Here is a 13,926-nt window from a genome sequence, read left to right on the forward strand (position 1 = left end):
ATCAACAACATGATGATATGACCTTTATCGCCTTAGAGGTTGGTGTCAAGCTCATATGCACTTCATTTTCAAACTTTGAAACTTAGTCTTTATAAGTTGTGTTATAATTTAATGGGCTGTTTTTTGGTTCTTATAAACCAAGGAAAGGTAAATGGTTACTATCAATTTGGTCATAGTTATCCAAATTGGTGTGGGTCACTGCACATATATTGGAACTCTTGGCAGATGATAATTCTAGGCATAACTTTGTCATGCGTGATCAATTGCATTAATAAGGACAACTGGAATACCTTGATGAAAAGCCTCAAGCCTGAGGCCCAAGGATTGAACATCAATGCTATGACGTTCATACAACTTCTAAATATAATTTTTGATGGTATAAAGTCTATAGTTTTGGCCATATTGGAAACAGCAAGTATTTATAAAATGCACCAAGAGGACATTGTAGCCAAAGTCCAAGATTTGCCATTATGTTCTCAAGTTTGTGATTGTTCAAGGAGTGGGTGGGGGTGGAATGTTTAGTGGAAAATCAAGAGACAAAACAATGTTCTCATTACCACAAGATGTATGAGAGAGGTGGTCGCCTTGGGAGTGGGATGGTTGTAAAACGTGTGCCGGATGATAAGAAGAAGATGTCTTCTTGATTTGATGGAAAGACCTTGAGAGAGTATGCAAGTAGGCAGGGGCCCAAAATCTCATTACATTCGTCTTTATCTTGCATATAAGTGGTTCTCATTCTTTACACACACTCAAAATCCTTTTCCAAATTCAGTGTGAGCAGAGAAAAGCCTTGGCATAGATATTCATATAGCACAAGACAAAGAGAGCAAGATCATGAAGGCTAAATCCTGTTGCTCAGTACCCCCTCTGTCTCTTCCTCTTCCACCTCTCCCTTCTTCTAGGGTTCCTGTCTCAAGCTCTCAGCATGCTATCATCCTTCAACATAGCTACACAAACACAAACAGAAGCAGAAGAAGCTTGGTAAACCTTCGCTGTGGTTATCAACGGAAAGAGTGGAACCCTAATCCTGAAGTGGATACCCGCATCCATTGGAACTCTCCTGATGAAGGATGGATCTCGTCTTCTTCTTCTTCATCATCACCCTCTTCCTCTTCAACAAGTAGTAAATCTTCTTCTGCTCTCGACGACATTGTCTCAGATCTCGTCTCACAAGCATCTGATTCTCACTACGAGTAAGAAAGAAATATTAACGTCTTCTAAGGAAAATAATTACTTTCCTTCTTCCTCTTTGAACTTTTGTTTGATTTTCGTATACGTTTGCTTTTAAATGGAAGAAGTCAACTATATTAGACTGAATGTTTACTCCTCTAATGCACATGAGGAATCAATGGTATCGATAATACCTCAGATTTATTGATTCTGCTACAATTATGCTTAAAAGTTTAGGACATGGGCTTTCCTTTCCTGTGAATGGGAGGTTGGGTGCACGTTTTCAAGTAAAGTTTTTCCTTTTTCATGTATATGGCGAATGATGAATCAACTACTCAAATTTCCTTCAGATTCATTGCATTCCTTGCAATTAAGCCCAAATTTCTGAAATTGACCTTTGCTTGATGTTTGAGTAATGTCACACATCGTATGGCATATGCATCACAAGATATGGGCTTGTTAGAACCACTCTGTACCATTAATGGCCATTGGAACCTTTTAGAGAGTAAATAGTTGTTAGGACCTTCGAGAAAGTTAATGGTCATTGGCGAAGAGATTCTTCTTTAAAAGATTCTAGAGAGAAAATCACCATCCGTGTCCTTTCAGAATACTTCAGGAACAAGTTGAAGATTGATGTGCATGATTGTGAATAGTGGCACAGATAGCACATATCTCATTCATAGTTTGATATTTATTGCTCGATATGAATGTTGCTCATGACACATGAATTATATAATTTTTATCAGCTTGTATGGTGAGATGTTACAAGGCCCACTTCCTTCCGTTATATGTGATGTTACAAGGATCCGTCTATATAGACTTAAATGTCATTAAACTCTTATTACTGAGCACCAGTCATAAAGCATTTTTTCTATTTTACCTACCTAATGCTCAAGCTTGGGTATTATGAGACCATTCATATCCTTTTAAGCAATACCAGGCATATGATTGTAGGGGTTCACTAGAATATACATCATCTGGAGCATACTTATTATGAGTAATTGACCTCCATGTTATTATTATGCATGTTTGATGATGCGGGCAAGCTAACTAGGGAAGTTTTCATTACATTTTTTTTACCAAAATGTGAAAGTAGCATCTTGTCTTGGTGGTATTATTTGTGAATAGCGGTAAAGTTCTCTACCATATTTCTGCTCAACTGTTTCTGGCTCTTTCTTTCTCGTCTTTGTTTCTTGATTTGGTGTTGAGAAGCTATTGTAGTTCTTGAAAAGTCCAGATGGTGGTAACTATGGGTACGTTCTTTCTTCTAAGCATAGGTCTGGGGAAAATGGAAACACCAAGCTGTCACCAAGAAGTGTTACTTGTGAATAAGATATAACCATTGTTCAAGTGTTTTCTCAGTTCTCTATTATTTTCTAGGTTCTTGGGCGTGCCTACAGATGCTGATGGGGAAAGAATCAAGGCGTCTTATCGGAAGCTATCTAAGCTTTATCATCCTGATACGACGACCTTGCCACTAGAAGTAGCTGCAAAACAGTTCTTAAGGCTACAAGAGGCATATGATGTTCTTAGTAGTATTGAGGAACGTCGATTTTATGACTGGAATCTTGCACAGGAAGTCTCTCGGCAACAAGGTGGCGGATTTGTATGGCCCTATGAAGTTGATCAAACACAAAAAAGTGTAGGTTCCCAAATAAGATATGCAACTAAGGATACCAGCACAGACAGTGAATATGTAGAGTTCACTGGTCAAATTTGGGCAGCACTTCTTTTTGATGCATTTGCCTTACTGGTTGCAATTCTCACTGCTGTGTATGTTGCATTCTTTAAAAATTGAGCCTTTTGTGTATATATAAGAAATAGCTGTATATTATCTTATTGCTGTACATGTTGGGAAAATAGACTTCTCACTTGAAACCTAAGCGTTTGAAGACAAGCATGTATAATATTGAGATATATAGAGAAGTTAGTGGATACAGATTGAGGTTGCATTCTCTCTTTATTCATTATTGAAGCTGCCATTTTTTCAGTCTGAGAAAATAATTAAATTCTGACAAGCAGTATGAGCAAAATAATTGACTCGAATGAAGGGACAAATGTCCGCAAAATCGTTTGCAAGGTTTTGTCAGTGCATATTATAACGTTTAGAAACTAATTCCATTGATCATCGGTATAGCCCATATGTGCAAAACAAATACGAGGTTTCAAATATGAGGATTTCTATGAACTTGAGTGGACAAAGCAAGAAATGACTACAAAATCCTTGTTGAGTTTTTGTCACCTCACTTTTAGTGCACAAAGCAAGCAATGACGACAAAATGCTCTGTGAGTTTTTGTAACCCCACCTTTAGTGCACATCTCAAGGTTTGCACATTGTTTTCATCACTAATATGTAGTCAGTGTGATTTGTCAAATTGGTATTGTCTAATTCTATCAATCAAAGCAACAAGCTATGAGCGAAGCACATGGTGGCTTGATTGCAAAGGGTTTCTCCTTGTTTTCTTACAATACATATCTTGTATTCTATGGGATGGGGATCCTAGGTTCCCAACTTTCCAAATGGGTAAGCATGGGGTGTGACTTTGATGGGGTTGTTAAATGTAGTGTCGTTTTTTCTTGTGATAGGGAGCTTTTAGAAGTTTATATTTTTCTTGTGCATGTCCCACACATCCATAACAATCCATGACCATTGATACCCATCCATTCCAAGTGCAGCCATGCATCAAAAGTCTTAGTCATAAACTCACACCCCAAATTAAGAAGCTTGATTGCAAAAGGAAATTCCCCATTAACCTCAATGTAATGTTTCAGCTTTTAAAACCAATGCTTGACCGTTGTTGTGCATAATATACTTGTTACAGGTGATGCAAACACGGTAACACCTAGTAAATCATTTAAGCTGAGCGATCATCAACCTACCAATTATGAATCTCACAACCAAAATTTGATGTTAACAACAAGTGATGATGACATGGATAAAATCATATCCTTAGAACTTTTGGGATGTTTTACTTGGTTTCTTAGAGGCACAATCCCCCTTCTAGTAAACCCTTTGCCAAATCTTTAGCCTCTTGAACAAAGCCATGATAAACTAAGATATGAGATATACTCTATGATTTTAGCTAATATTAGACTAGAAATGTTAGAGTTATGATCCAATGTAAGCATATGATAAGGATAAAAGATAGATAAAATAAGAAAGGAGAGAGAGAAAGAAGGATGCCAATCCACCTGACCACCCCTGAGCAAAGGGATCGAGACGGACTCGAGCCTCAATCGACGTCCCATACCACCGTTGTGACGTCGAGTCGTATTTGGTGTTGGCGCACTCGCTACAAGAGTTGACCCACCACGAAACAGAGTCTCAATGTAGTCAAGAGATGATGAAACGAGGGTAGCTAGGCCTCATATTTATAGCCAGACCTAAGGCCCCCATGCAAGTTCACACTTGGCCTCATGGGTTGTCTCAATCCCGAGGATTAAAAGTAATAATCCCCTTCTTTACACTCTCGTTTAACCCTCGCACTTTATCCACGTGTATAGAATACTACGGTAAATTCTCACCACGGGATATTATATGGTCATTTGCCTGTAACAAGAAAATTCTTATGCTACTAGAAATCGTGTGTGTCATTCTCTCCATAGAAGCAATCAAGCCCATAGTGATTTCAATGGTAGCTTTGAGCTTCCTTTCCTCGAGAAAGAACCTCTTCTCAGCTAATTTTACTTCTTTTTCTATCGTCTAAGGAGATCTTGCGCTCAGCAAATGCAGTCCATGTTTTTTCGAGATTGTGAACCTTCAGATACTTTCATCAGGGTAGTACTAGCAGTAGTATCCACACCTTGTTTCATATGTTCTACCTTTATCGGATTGGTTACCAATCGCTATGGAAGAAGCCACATTCCTCCTCTTAGGTGACAAAATAGGCCCCTGATCATCATCATCATCATTATCAAGCTTGGTGCCGGAGTCATTCAACTCCTGAAATGACTGCTATCATCAACGACAAAGATCACAAAAGTTATGTATGGCTGAAAACACTGGCTCGAAAGGACAGGTTGCTGGAGTGTATACATTCGTTTGTCACCATGAAGCTGAAATTTATGAGTGTTCGGAATGATCTCGAACCTTTAGTCAAGTTAGAGGCGATGGTTATTGCTTCCAAAGCGCCAATGGAGAGCAGAGAATGCATCGCTGTTGTGACACATCTATCTTCCATGCATGAATCTCTAGTCAATTCGGGACGATTATAATGATTCAGAGAGCCAAAGGAGAGGTTGTATCTGTCTTTGCACATCAATCTTCCTTGATACATATGTATCTTCAGATGATGCGAAACCATATGCACATGTATATATGGTCACACTTCTACGGATGAAAAAGGGGCGGGTCATTGGAAATTCGCTTCTACAATAAGCACAACAGTACATATTGAAACGCTTATTGAATAGCCTAACGGCTTCACATTTAAAAGAACATATTTTAATCTTGTAGCATCTTTTTGTAACAGAATTTGATGGTCAGCATTTAGAATGGTGGGGAGATGCATTCCTCTTCTGTGATACTATCTAGCAGGAAATGAGCCTATTGACAATCTCAAGATCTTTTTGTAGTCATTCTGAGGTGTAGGTAATAATCATCAACATCTTTGCAACAAAGAACATACATCTCACCCTACCACCGTATGAGAAATAGCAAGAGCATAACATAGCTTTTGAGACATCATTATAATATATGCACAGAAAATGCAGCCGCTGTGCTCCACTTGAAAATTCACAAAGATTGATACCTTCCAAGAAGAATGTAGGAGAACAAAGATGCAAGCATGAATTCGATACATGATCAAATCATTGAAAATGTGTTCAAAGAAACAAAAGCAGCATACAGAATTGTTGTTAAAAAGGTTTACTAAGATTATCTTAGAAATTAAGCGATGAATCAGAGTATGAATTATGTTTACAAACTGGCTGCTTGTTGAAGATTCTGGAGCTTCATGCAGCTAATGAATCAAAGTTTGTAAAGCTGCTGGTATTTTTTATCTACCAGAATAATGGAATCTTCCTATCAACATATTACATATACATTTACAAATCCCATTGATGGGTTCCCGATGAAATCTTGACTACCTGACTATTGATACAGCCCACCACTACCAAAATGGTAAACCTCCAGTATCTTTTGCTTGCCATTTGCAAAAGATTGTAGATATATTTATATATACAAAAGAGAACCTTATTCTGCATGATAACTTTGATCTCTGGGTTTCCTTTTCACCTGGTGAGGAATTGATCATGCAATGGTGTATATATGTGTATATAAGCCTTCTATGATGGTCGTGCACTCTTGCTTCTTTTCTTCCGACGAGGATGAGAATCAATGGAGCATGACATTGCTTCTAGTAGTGACAAATCTTCTTCAAATGTTAAAATCTTGACTGCATCGGGATTATCCAATAACAATTTGGATAGTAAAAACCCTGCAATTGTCCATGTTTGGAATTGCCTAGCTTGCTTTCCTATAAGTCTACCTGTTCGGGTATCATAATATTCAGGCCAATTGTCTCTTGGAAGCCGCTTTTCAGCAACTTGTAGAGCTTTTTTGGCAAGGTCCGCTCTTCCCACTTTCAAGCAAGCAACAGTGAACTGCAAAAAATACGGATATATCAGTATATACATGCAGGTGCCTTCAAATATAAATTGATACTTCCTCACTGAGATGGTTCTTTGTAACTGCAATTGATGCTTTTCAAACAGACATTATTGATTTCTAACTAAATTTGTTCCTTTTTAGCAGATATTTGTTATTTTGTGGCAGGCCTTGTTGCTCTCTTACAGAAACTAATCTCTTTTTAGTTTGGAAATAGTTCATCATCCAAAGTGATCAAGAAAAACTTCAACGGTTTTATGCATCCTCTCACCTGCCATAGAAGAGTAGGCCAGGAGCCCCCATTGTGATAAGACCACGGCCTGCACGAAATCAGAGTTTCTGTCATGTAAAGGCATAATTGATTTTTCGTTTTTAATTCCAAAGAAACCTATAGAACCTGAATTCAAAGGCATAATTTTGTTTCCCTTTTTACCGAAGGAATCCATCCCCCAAAGATAAATGCAGATGAAAAAGTTTTCTTATGAGGAAAAGCACAAGTATCAGTCATACGTGTTCTTTGGATCGCTTCCAGTGATGATACGCCATTCATCATATTCAAGTGCTGGAAAAGCAATTTTTAAAGGCATCTTGCCAATAAGATCATTCCACTTTTCTTCTATCAGATTCAATATTCCTTCTGATTGCTCAGCAGATACGAGAGACCCAGAAATCGCCCATAAATTTCCAAGAGAAAAGAACCTAAAATCCATGTGTGCAGGTTGCAAATTCCCTATTAAGTACCCTCCATTTTCTGGCATCCAATCACTCAACCAAATGGGAATTTGTTCAGGGTATATATTGAACTTGTTCACGGCTTCATGTGAATACTCCTCTGTCTTGTATCTATATATTTCGTTCAGTTTTCTCATGTCTATCCAATAGTGCTCCCGAATATGATATGAAAGAGCACTCAACCTTGCATTCACTGCTCTGAGAAGATCAGTAACACCATCTTCAGGTATTAGAATCTCTCTTGCAGATCGGAGGGCTGAGTAGAATAATGACTGTTTAAGCAAAAGTTTGCAGAAAAGTTGTTATTATAATCAATAATAAAAGAAACAGTTACATAATGCAATATATTTATGAAAATTAATTCATATGGATACCTGAATTTCAAGCGGATGTCCATGTATGCCCATTCGACGATCAATCATGCATGATCCATCTGTCACCAAAAGAGTTGGAAACATATCAAACCCATCTGTTAAACACAATTGCAGAATGAGCTTCATCCCTGTTTGAACATCAACACGTTCAAGCAATGCATAGTCTCCTGTATACTTGCAATAAGCTCTGAGGAGAATAATCCACCACAATCCTGATGCACAAATGAGCTCAATTAATGAATTGAGATAAAATAAGAGAACTACCAAGGTTGATGTAGGATTTGAGACATTATTTACACATTTTAGTACCTGAATCAACAGGTGCTACACGGCCGATTGCTGCTTCTCCAAAATCTGGATCTAAGACATCCTCAGTAGCACCGTCAGAATCTTCCACAAATACAGTTTTCACTTTGAAGCTTGCAGGCATGAGACCTCTTCCAGGACTATAGCAATCAACTGTTTTCTCCCAACTCTGAAATGACCACATAAGATAGAACCAAAGAAGTTAAAAAACCCACTGGATCCAATTTAACATCTGGTAGCAAAAAATATGGAGAAACACCAATGTACCTAGACTAGATACAACACAAAATGAATAAAAGCAATTGTGTATCGCAATTAATCAGTTGAGAGTTACCTGTAATTGAAGCGTGTGGAGCAAAAAATTCCGGACTATATCAGGTTCCCCATTGAGCAGAAAGGCTAATGCTGAAGGAACAAAGTCGCGTACAAAAACTTGATCATAGTTTAGAGGAGCAGAATCACTGGGATCACTAGCTGCAACAGTTCCCACAGGATTTCCACAATAATTCACCACAGAGTGTCTTAACAGAGTCCAAGCTTCTTCCTCAACTTTTTTTTCTATTGTCACATTCTTCTCTACAAGAATTTTTTCAATTAAAGTCCCTTCAGCACGAGCTTTCTCTGATGTAGGAGGAATATTGACCATAACAGATTCTCCTTGGATCCATAGTGGATTTACAGACACACTCGGGAGATAAAAGCTTTCCGTGAGTGACTCACCCCCAACTGTGAGATTTATGCGTTCTAGGTCATTCAATGAGCTTGAATAAGCATTCGCATTTATACTTCCTTGATCAGCTTCACACCTTACACCTGGACATTTATTATGTGATTGATTTCTTGAATTCCTCCTCTGAACTGCTAGTGGCAACTTGCCCCGATGAAGAAAAACTCGTATGGAACTACTATATGAGGACTTGCAAGAGATGACAACCCTCACATGTCTAGATCCTTGTGGAAGAAAATAGTAGGCCACTGATGTCCTCCCAAACTTTGAGGTAGCATTGGGGGAAGGAAGAGAGATGTTCATTGTAAGAATGATGCCTGTTTGTGATCAGAACACAAGAAATTCATGGTTAACGTTCTGTATGATTCAGCGAGTCGGTAAAAGTTACAAACTTTCACAAAGAAATGATGCCTCGTTGACAGTATAGAAGAAAGAAAAAATCTTGATTTACCAGAAACAATATGCGTGTTAGCTGTTTGCAATTAACATGTAAGAAATCAATAAAATATTTTGTAGAAAAACAGTTCACAGAAGTGCAAGATTAAACAAGACTGACGCTGATACCTTCAGCTAAATGGAAAAAAAGATGTCATATTTAAGAATATGTACAAGATAGATGCTAACTTCCCCGTTCAGGAATACAAAATACAGTCACTTGCAGTCAGCTGTAAACAAAGCACCAGATTGAAGTGAAAACTCAGGTCTCCAAGACCTTAAGCTACAGACTTTTCTTGGCCTCAATGACAGAAAATTAAAAAACAAGGACATTTTCCATTTAGATGTGCAAAATACAGTCCTGTCCAACAAGATTGAACTACAGTCTTGTCCAACAACAAGAATCAATTTCACTTTCCAAAATTCCAAGTTTTAGCAAGATAATTTAGTGAATGTGCACAAATGTTAAAGGTCTTTCTTTCAGAAAAGCATAATACAGGCTGCTAAAGCCCAAAAAGCTAGATTAATGCAAAAAAACTTTGCACAAGGACCAAATTATACAAGAATCAAGATAGAATCAAATATTGATCTTCATGGAAACTTGAATGTGCACAAATGTTAAAGGTCTTTCTTTCAGAAAAGCATAATACAGGCTGCTAAAGCCCAAAAAGCTAGATTAATGTAAAAAACTTTGCACAAGGACCAAATTATACAAGAATCAAGATAGAATCAAATATTGATCTTCATGGAAACTTGAAAAAACACGCATGAATTGAAAATATGCAGATACAGTCTGCTTTCATTAGAGAAACACACATAGTGGAAGTCCAAGATTAAGCAGAGTTTCCTGTTCACACATGTAAAACACAGTTTGTTTCCGAGACAAAACTCCAAGAAAATTGAATTGAAATACTTGACAGAAAAAAACTCGAAGCCAAAACATGTAGTAAAATCGAAAGGTTAAGCAAGTTCCAAATTGCTTCTTTGAAATTTTTATATAGGTAGGCAAATGACAGTCCTTTGTGAAATTAATGCATCACATTGAATAACAACGGGTAGGAGGGCCATTCGAACTACAGTCTTTGAAAACAAATGCACACCATTTGGATGGAAACGCTAAGACGAACCAAAACAAATGCAAAAGTGTGCCACAGATCGAAAAGTAACTTTTACGAAAAGCATACAAAAACACACTCTACATTAAAATACATGCGTCAGAATCAGCATAAGCATGACATTTAATAGAAACGATCGGTGAGAGAGAACATGCCGACCAGAAGCACAAGATGGATCCAGTTTCATATCCATACCTGGAGCTATACGCAAAGTTTCCACCAGATCGCAGCGAAACAGCAAGCAAAAACTATGCGTTTAGAAGAAACTAACTTGATGCGAAGGAGTGAACAGCAACAACCTTGAAGCGAAACAAGGAACAGAAACGATAGTGGGTCGATACACTGCAGTGATATGAACCAGAATATGGAAAATCGGTGAGTATAAACAAGCTATCTGTAACGAAATACTGAGAAGGTACAGTCGCGCTGCGAAACACTCAGTAGAAACCAATGATGTTGAAGCGAGACCCTGAACAGATTGAATCAGAAGAGAAAGTATCAAAACATGGAAGCAAGAAAAGCATCAGCGATCGGATAAAGGATATGGCTAGGGTTCGCGATTGAAAAAAGAGGCTATGAAGGCGAGAATATCCAGGTAGAACTTGAGGATCTGCTTGACAGAAGTTTAGGTTTTCTGTGTTCAATACAGATGCGGAAGCGGAAGCGATGGCAGGAGAGAGAATTAGGGTTAATCGTGAGAGGAAGTTACAAGGACGTTTCTGTCAGGGAGAATATATGGCGATGGAGGGGATTAGGGTTTGGTCGGAGAGGGAATTTAGGGTTCCTGTGTAGAATTAACACAGAGATAGCAGGAAAATTAGGGCTCCGATGAAACGCGCCACAACAGAAGAATGCGAAGAATCGGGCCAACCTTCCAAAGAAAATCAAAATTTTAAATAAATAATTAAAAATAGGAAATAATACTAAAAAAAAGAGGAAATTTTAAACAAAAAAAAAAAAAAAGAGTTTTTGAAAATGGAAATTGTGCAGCCGCGCGGACGATCGCTCACGCCACGTCAGCTTTACAAAAGTAATAGAAAAAACGATGGGATAATCCACGTCGGATGTAATCATTCGAAATCAGGATAGAATAAAGCGAGGCCACGTGTCATATTGTGCTGACTCAGCCATGGCTTTTGTTGCTGAGGTAGATGACACGACATGTGTGACGTTTTGAGAAAAAAAACAGATTTTACACAAGAACTTTTAAAAAACAAAAAGTAACGAGTGACACGTGTCGAAACATGGCGGGTTCTGCTGACTAGCCCAATCGGCTCTTTTTACGAACCTGCTGACATGGCAGAGCATTGGGACCCCTATATTGCTTATTTATCTACTAGCTTTTCTTTTCTTTTTCTTTTTCTTTTTCTTTTTCTTTTTCTTTTTCTTTTTCTTTTTTCTTTTTCTTTTTCCTTTTCTTTTTCTTTTTTCTTTTGCTTTTTTTCTTTTTCTTCTCTTTTCTTTTTCTTTTTCTTCTCTTTTCTTTTTCTTTTTCTTTTCTTTTCTTTTTTCTTTTTTTCTTTTTCTTTTTCTTTTTCTTTTTCTTTTTCTTTTTCTTTTCTTTTCTTTTTCTTTTTCTTTTTCTTTTCTTTTCTTTTTTCTTTTTCTTTTTTTCTTTTTTTCTTTTTTTCTTTTTTTCTTTTTTTCTTTCCATTTGTCTTTTTCTTTTTCTTTTACTTCTTCTTTTTCTTTTGCTTCTTCTTTTTCTTTTTTCTATTTTTCTTTTACTTCTTTTTCTTTTTCGTTTTCTTTCTCTTTTACTTCTTCCTCTTCCTTTTATTTAGTTTGTTTTTGTTTTTGTTTTTGTCTTTGTCTTTGTCTTTGTTTTTGTTTTTGTTTTTGTTTTTGTTTACTAGCCATCATTGAGAAAGAAAACGTGGTGTCTATCTCCCTTTCGATGAAAATCTCAAAGATCTTTGGCACATTCATACATCATGAAAGTGTTCCTCGTGGGGAGCTTCCATTTGTTGACTTCCTAGTTAAGACTTACCGTAGAAAATAGCATGTCACTGGCTCACCTTGCGATAATTTCATACATGAGGCTAGTTTTTGTACAAATGTTTGGTTGTCACATCAGGTGCTAATGTGGTCCTCACGTTGTTCTACACATGTTCAAATCTTTGCCCCATGAAAACTACTCAAGTATGTCTCTTGCAAAACATGATTTTATCTAATCACAAACTGATGATGAACGTTAAGAATCGTGGGTTTGGTTAATCCCCTTGCCACTTAGTCACAAACTCATGATGACCATTATGAAACGAGAATTTTCGTGCATGTCTAAAAATACATTGCCGCACTCCAACAACATATTGAACAAAATGAGAACAACATATTGACCAAGAAACTAGTGGGTTTTCATGCCTCAACATATTGTTCTTGAAGTTGCTAACATCAAATTTGGATGGACATTAATCCACAAATTTGAATCGGACTTTTTAGCCTTCTCTCCAACTTTTTGGGGGAATTAGAAAGGGCACAATGAACCAATAGCTTTGGAACCTCATCAATCTTTAACCTCTCGTAGTAGTTTTCGGGAACTTTGGAGATACATTTGTTTACCTTTGCTAAAATATAATGATTTTTTGTTTCTCTTCATAACACTTTTTATACAAATATTGAGCTTTAGATATCATGAAGTGCATATATCCAACATAGGATCTTCAACAAATTCTTAGACATCAAGGAATTTTATTCATCCAACTACACACCAATTGGTTATTGTAGATCAAAAGCACACACCAATTTGAAGGGTGAGCATCCCAAAGACTATGTATTCTCCATTGTACACAAACTCAAAAATAGTCAAATAATCCACTCTACTCGTATTTTCATTGATTCCATTTGGACTTCATGTTGTGTAGATGTTGATAACTCGAGCTCTCCTTCCAATGGTTAAACATACCCATAAAGTATTCTAGTTGGGCTAGTTAGTTATGTGTGTTTGGTATTGTATTGTGTCTGTTCAATATTCTAGTGTTGAGTACGTGATTAAGTGACCTTTAGGTTGCTACCAACTATCATTTGTGTGTTGCTAATGGTCTTTTGTTTGAGTACTAAACTTTTTTTTATACCTTAATCATTAGGTGGTTTCTAACCATTGTTAGTGTCAGTGCATCATACTGAATATGCACACACTTAAAACCTATAATTTATAGCCAAGCATGCACAAGTATATATGCATTCTTACACATGACATGCACTTGTGTTTGCTTATAAAAGCTTGCACATGTACATATTGGATGGTCTCTATGAGTGAATGGGTTTTGATTTGATCGTTCAGTCATGTGTAGGTTTGATGGGATTTGTATTATTCAAAGGAAGTTAATATTCCCAATAAGATCCTAAGAAACCCTCTAAGTCCTTTTACATAGTTGTCAAAATAAATCGTTCATAATTCACACCAACTCATGGTGCATGCCATACATCGGTGACTAGAGTCCATTAGAGGTTTTGAAG

General features: G+C 37.2%; 2 protein-coding genes across 2 annotated transcripts; one reads left to right on the forward strand and one right to left on the reverse strand.

Moving 5' to 3' along the window:
* The first annotated feature begins 743 nt into the window (after positions 1-743).
* Positions 744-3,122, forward strand: NDHT (Chaperone DnaJ-domain superfamily protein). Its single transcript, XM_087317271.1, has 2 exons — positions 744-1,193; positions 2,551-3,122. The coding sequence occupies exons 1-2, from the start codon at positions 835-837 to the stop codon at positions 2,966-2,968; spliced, it is 777 nt and encodes a 258-aa protein (XP_087173397.1). The 5' UTR covers positions 744-834; the 3' UTR covers positions 2,969-3,122.
* Positions 3,123-6,021: 2,899 nt separating this feature from the next.
* LOC147866789 (alkaline/neutral invertase A, mitochondrial-like) lies at positions 6,022-11,324 on the reverse strand. Its single transcript, XM_087317272.1, has 7 exons — positions 10,663-11,324; positions 8,525-9,234; positions 8,194-8,359; positions 7,885-8,096; positions 7,289-7,782; positions 7,050-7,098; positions 6,022-6,774 (listed from the first exon to the last, which is right to left on the reverse strand). The coding sequence occupies exons 2-7, from the start codon at positions 9,218-9,220 to the stop codon at positions 6,457-6,459; spliced, it is 1,935 nt and encodes a 644-aa protein (XP_087173398.1). The 5' UTR covers positions 9,221-9,234; positions 10,663-11,324; the 3' UTR covers positions 6,022-6,456.
* Positions 11,325-13,926: the final 2,602 nt, after the last annotated feature.

Source organism: Azolla caroliniana, unplaced genomic scaffold (assembly GCF_043228905.1).
Source record: "Azolla caroliniana isolate FFs.n. ecotype wild unplaced genomic scaffold, voAzoCaro1.0.p SCAF_3, whole genome shotgun sequence".
In the NCBI taxonomy this organism is placed as follows: domain Eukaryota; kingdom Viridiplantae; phylum Streptophyta; class Polypodiopsida; order Salviniales; family Salviniaceae; genus Azolla; species Azolla caroliniana.

Coding starts and splice junctions, on each gene's coding strand:
- NDHT (XM_087317271.1), top strand. CDS start 835: ATGAAGGCTAAATCCTGTTGCTCAGTACCCCCTCTGTCTCTTCCTCTT. Junction 1,194..2,550: donor GCATCTGATTCTCACTACGA/GTAAGAAAGAAA, acceptor ATTATTTTCTAG/GTTCTTGGGCGTGCCTACAG.
- LOC147866789 (XM_087317272.1), bottom strand. CDS start 9,220: ATGAACATCTCTCTTCCTTCCCCCAATGCTACCTCAAAGTTTGGGAGG. Junction 8,097..8,193: donor TGTAGCACCTGTTGATTCAG/GTACTAAAATGT, acceptor TTTGTGCATCAG/GATTGTGGTGGATTATTCTC. Junction 7,099..7,288: donor GGAAGCGATCCAAAGAACAC/GTATGACTGATA, acceptor GATTTCGTGCAG/GCCGTGGTCTTATCACAATG.